General features: G+C 38.7%; 1 protein-coding gene across 1 annotated transcript; it reads left to right on the top strand.

The window, feature by feature from the left end:
• Positions 1 to 2,173: 2,173 nt before the first annotated feature.
• Positions 2,174 to 4,427, top strand: LOC103083289 (neutral cholesterol ester hydrolase 1-like; the record flags this gene model as incomplete). The annotated part of the gene is made up of 2 exons (XM_007469750.1): positions 2,174 to 2,345; positions 3,810 to 4,427. Coding segments are annotated over 2 exons (790 nt in total), but the record flags the coding sequence as incomplete, so codon positions are not given.
• Between the last annotated feature and the right edge of the window lie 1,241 nt (positions 4,428 to 5,668).

Genomic DNA, 5,668 nt, shown 5'->3' with positions numbered 1-5,668 from the left:
TTTTTTTTTTTTTTTTTTTTTTTTTTTTTGGCAGTACGCAGGCCTCTCACTGTTGTGGCCTCTTCCGTTGCGGAGTTCCTCTTGATTCAAAGTCATTAAGACCTTTTGTGAAATAACATCTGAAAATTTGATTCACGTATGCGTTCTAGCAAAATATGTTCTGACTTCTTGGGCCACTAGGAAGATAGTCTATCATGCTATCTGGAATCTTCCTGAGACAAAATAGCCTTTATTTTCACACCTTGAGTCATGAAGTGCATTTGTTCTTATTTCATTGAAAGAATTAAGAATTCAGCTTGGTAATATTGAAAGTAACAAATTGAGACCTCATCCCAGAACTGAGGGTAAATAGAATTATATGAGAGGACTCCACCTATTGGACAAAATGGGGTACTCCAACTCCTTTTACCCATTATTAATGAATGAAATAAAGTAGCAGCAGCTTCACTAAGACATTGTGAAAGTCAGCTGGAGAAAAAATATTTCAGATGATTACTTGATCATCACAGATGTAAAAAAAAAAGAAATTAGAAAACTTACTTTATCTGTTATAGGGCAACCACTAAAGGAATTTCTTATTGCATTTTGTGTTTTAAAAATGTAGTAATTCCTGAAAGAGCAGATCTACATTCACTACTTATCAAAGTATTTCATAAATATTTGTTGATTTGATTGTGTCTGCACAGAATGTCAAGATTTTTTTTTTTTGGCTGCGCTGTGCAGCTTTTGGGATCTTAATTCCCTAACCAGGGATCGAACCCGTGTCCCCTGCAGTGGAAGCACAGCATCCTAACCACCAGACCGCCAGGGAATTCCCAGAATGTGAAGATATTTAATTAACTATCTGGAATTTAGATGGGGGAAATGAATGACCTTATATAGAGTAGTATAGAAAAAACTAGTTTCTGAGAATAAATATGCTCATTACAAATTGGAAATCAAAAGACTTGAGTATTAGCTGACTATTATTAGGTTTTAATTAATTCCTATCCTACCTTGTTTTGATTTGTGTTTGGTTTATTTTACAAATCAAGTAGTTTTTCTATGCCTCAGTTTCTTCACTTGCAAAATGAAGGTATGTTAATACTCAGAAAAGTTTTACTAGATGCATGATTATGTGCTCAGCACATTGATAGATATACACTGGAAACACATAGTCCCTGATATCGGAGAGCACACTCTTAAGAGGAAATATGGAAAGAAATCATGTTACTATGAGGCAATATGAACAATATACCCCAGCACATAGAAGTATCAAGGAATGGTAGCCAGCTGAGCCCCAGAAGCAAGTGGAGTTGTAGTCAAGGAGAGCTTCCTGGAGAAGGCAAACCCTCAAGTAAAGCTTAAAGGATGAGTGAGAAATAAGGAGCGTGGAGGATGAGAGGGCACCTCAAGCCGAGACTACCAATGGATTTGTAAGGTGATATTATATACAGGTGGGGCATTTGACAAAACCAGGGCTCTTGGGGCTCTTAAGGGAATCTGAATCCTACTGAGTGTACAGAGCAGGATCCCAGAGGGACTCTAATCTTGCAAAGTGGAGCGGTAGGAGAAGCCCCAGAAGTGTCCCAGCAGGCCTGCCATGGGCCATCTGGAAACTTGGTTTCCCTTTTGCTGGTTGACAGCTGACCTTTTAGTTCCAGCCTTCCAGGGAGCAAATACATTGCTTGGGTTTAATGTTGGGCTGGCATGACCTCTTCAATGGAGTACAGTTTTACTATATTTATCAAGTAAATCATGAAGAATACCATATGGACTCATTAAACTTGAGACCAATGAAGTGGTTAGTGCTGCCGAGTCACCTTCTAACCCAGAGGTGTTGTGAACAGAACACTGACTTCCAGAAATAAAATTCCAGAATCTTTTGTGGTTCTATCTATATTTTAATGATCAACATCTGCCTTTTACTTCAAAGTTTTGTTTTTGCCTTGGTGGTGGTTGTAGGTTTTTGTTTTTGTTTGTTTTGTTTGGCGGCCCACAGTAAAAATTACTATGACAAAATCATGACTTTTTAAAAGTATTTGAATTGCAAGAAAATGGTTTATTTTTATATTTATTATAATTCCTTACCTATTTGTTTCTGGCTTCAAAAGAACCAGTTTCCCCTTAAACTTTAAATGGCCTCTAAAGACTTGGTGAAGTCCTTAAATGAATACAACTTTTGTCTTCACAGATACAGGCTAGTTCCAAAGGTTTATTTTCCTGAGCAAATTCATGATGTTATACGTGCCACAAAGTACTTCCTGCAGCCAGAAGTCTTACACAAGTATTCAGTTGACCCAGGCAGAATCGGCGTTTCTGGTGACAGTGCTGGTGGGAATTTGGCGGCTGCCCTGGGCCAACAGGTAACAGAGAGCCCTGAGGTGCTGGTGGAAGGAGAGTGTGTGATAATGTTCAACAGATCGTCCACTAGGCATGGCAAAGGCCTAGCTGGGTGGGCTGGTCACTTGGGGGGGCCAAGTAATTCAGATGACTGCACTTGGAAAGCTCTCAGAGATCTTTTGAAGTAGGAAGAGGGGTCATTGAAAGAATTGTAATCTTTGAGTCCTTGGAAGGGCCCTGATTACAATTAAGGTGAGTAATGTGAGAGGAGGGCTAACATTTTAGAGGGCTCCCTTACTCCTCAGGGATATGTATGGAAATTAAGTATCTTCTGCTCCTTTTCCATGTTGGACTTACAAACAAGATAATTTTGCTTAAATTCCAATTGCTAAGGTTGTTTCCTTAAATTTTGAGCCAAATTAAAAAATTTTAAAGTGTTTCCCAAAGGTTTTTTTTTTTTTTTTAATATAAAAGAAAGAGTTAAATGGTTCATCCACTTTAAATGTTACAATACAAGTTAGTCTGAGCTTTAGCTGGTTAAATTCTTTGAAAACTGTCTAGCTCTAGTAGCATCCCCAATTTTGGGCAGCTGTGTAGACTCAAAGATAAGTACATTTTCTTCCTTTTCTGGGTTAAATAATTTAAGAATAGCATCTCTGTCTTCTTACCTCCAAATTTCTTTTGGCATTCTCAAATAGCATCTGCCTTTTCATTTGTGGCATGTCCTGATTTCTTCTCTTTTGCTATAAATAAAGAACTTTGTCCTCCGCTTGGCATTGGTGGGTTTGCTATCCACACATCCAAAGCGGTAAGAAGAAAGTCCTGGTACAGTGGGGAGAACCTCATGGGCTTTAAAACTGGACACAACCAGGATGGAATCCAGGCCCCGCTGTGAGAGCTGTGGGGCTTTGGCAAGTCCTCTCACCTCTTTGAGCCTCAGGAAAATGAGGCTCATGCCATTTGATTGCAGGGCTGTTGCCAGGATTCAGTGATATGAGGTATATACAGCTCTTGGCACACATTAATAATACTATTAACTGATCATTTCCTCCTGCTTTTACAGAGCAGTTACATCTTCCCTCGGGATGGGTTCTAAAGTGTGGTGTGAAACAAAATTGTATGGCTAATGTTACCTTGAAGATTGTTTAGCTGCTTGTGAAACACAGTGACCTAGTTAGCTGCCTTTTAGATGGGGGTTTAAGGACCTAAGAGATCATGTACCTTTGAAGTGTTCACTCAGAACTATGAGTTGCAAACATCACACCTTTCTCAGTAAATATCCAGCAGCTTGAAGGGTGGTGGTAGTGGTGGCGATGGGGAAGTAGTTATTTTTTAAACTACATTCCTTAATACCATGCCTGGTAGGAATGTAACACTTATACCCCTTTGATTGAGTCAAGGTAAAGCACTGGGCTACTTTAAAAGGTATGGTTTCTGTAAAAGAAGCCATTCAAAATGAAATAATGTGTTCGCTTTCTCTTCTCCAGTTTAATCAAGATGCCAACCTAAAAAACAAGCTCAAAGTGCAAGCTTTAATCTATCCAGTTCTTCAAGCTTTAGATTTTAACACACCCTCTTATCAGCAAAATGTGAACACCCCCATCCTGCCCCGTTATGTCATGGTGAAGTACTGGGTGGACTACTTCCATGGCAACCATGACTTTGTCCAAGCAATGATAGTTAACAATCACACTTCACTTGATGTGGAAGAGGCTGCTGCCCTCAGGGCCCATCTAAACTGGACATCCCTCTTGCCCGCATCCATCACAAAGAACTACAAGCCCGTCATGCAGACCACCGGCAACACCAGGATCGTCCAGGAGATCCCTCAGCTGCTGGATGCCCGCTCAGCCCCACTCATCGCAGACCAGGAAGTCCTGCGGCACCTCCCAAAGACCTATATTCTAACCTGTGAGCACGATGTCCTAAGAGACGATGGCATCATGTATGCAAAGCGTTTGGAGAGTGCAGGTGTGGAGGTGACCCTTGATCACTTTGAGGATGGCTTCCACGGATGCATGATTTTCACCAGCTGGCCTACCAACTTCTCAGTGGGAATTCGGACTAGGAATAGTTACATCAAGTGGCTGGATCAAAACCTGTAAAGGAGTGAAATTTCTAAAAGGCTTGAGCCCCTCTTGATCTCCTGCACCTGCTCTGGAAAGACATTCACTCTTTAGGTGACTAATTTCCCCTCGTTACTTGAGTTATGGAATCTCTATTCCCTGCAGACTTTATGTTAATTTAATTAAAAAAAATGCTTTTGAGTAACATAAGTGCAAAAACATCTGAATCTGGATCTCTAAGTGAGCCAGTCTCTCTGTTCTTGTCTTAACCAAATTACTACTAACACCCACAGCTGCAGAAAGCAGGGCTAGGAGCTGGAAAAAGCTTTGAGTCTTGCCTCCATCAAGAAGTTCTTTTTAGGAGAAATTCTTCCAGCTGCGGATGACCTTTAATGAGTAAAAAGAAAATGTGGGCTCTTCAACTTGCTAGAGTTTACTTTGAGTTAAGAACAGTGTTAAATGTGTTCACTTCAAGGTCAGTGCTGGCTACCAAGTACCCTCTGTTCTTTATGGATGGATGGCTTTGTTTCCTGTGGGAATTTTGGCAGAGCTGTTCTAGCAAGGACAACTTTCTCAAATGACTTTCCTCCTTTAGAGTGTTAATTTTATGTGATAGCTGTCTCTAAGTCCAGTTGGATTATGATAATACTTGAAAGTTACTTTCTACCACTATTATTAGAAAATATGAGGTTGCATGCACTGGATATCTGTACATCATTAAGTTTTTTGGTTATGCTATCTCCCTGGTGGAGATCTTTTGGGAGCAAATTAATTTAGATTTAGAATAAATTTTCCTTTACAGAACAAGTAAAAACAGACAAATGAATCAACCTATTGTTTTCATAATGAATACTTCTCACATAAATTACCAAGAGTGGTGTGTATATATTTGGCATAGTCAGAAAAGGAGATACATTTAATATTAAAATTATGAAAAATACCTTTAGAGGGTCTAGTTTATTCTTGAAAACTCAACTTTTTCACTTACATGGCTTTAAAATGGGGCTATTTTGGTATATATAATGTACTGTATTGTTTATTTTTTTAAGTTATTTAATGTTAATACATATAGCTAGACAAGATTTTTCAGAATAAAGTCAGTAATGAATATTAAAAATAATGATTTTTTTTAAAAACTACCTTAGGGTTTAAAAAAAAACTTTAGAATTATATCCACATGTAATTTTATGAAAAGAGGTAAAATACCTATTGTTACCATATATAAGGCCTAAATATTTTGATGTTTATATGCATATACAAATCACAATAATTAGAAACTA

The sequence above is a fragment of the Lipotes vexillifer genome, unplaced genomic scaffold (genome assembly GCF_000442215.2).
Source record: "Lipotes vexillifer unplaced genomic scaffold, Lipotes_vexillifer_v1.1 C27586618, whole genome shotgun sequence".
In the NCBI taxonomy this organism is placed as follows: Eukaryota; Metazoa; Chordata; class Mammalia; order Artiodactyla; family Lipotidae; genus Lipotes; species Lipotes vexillifer.
The sequence above is the reverse complement of the archived record's forward strand: the minus strand, read 5'-3'. Positions and strand labels throughout refer to the sequence as shown.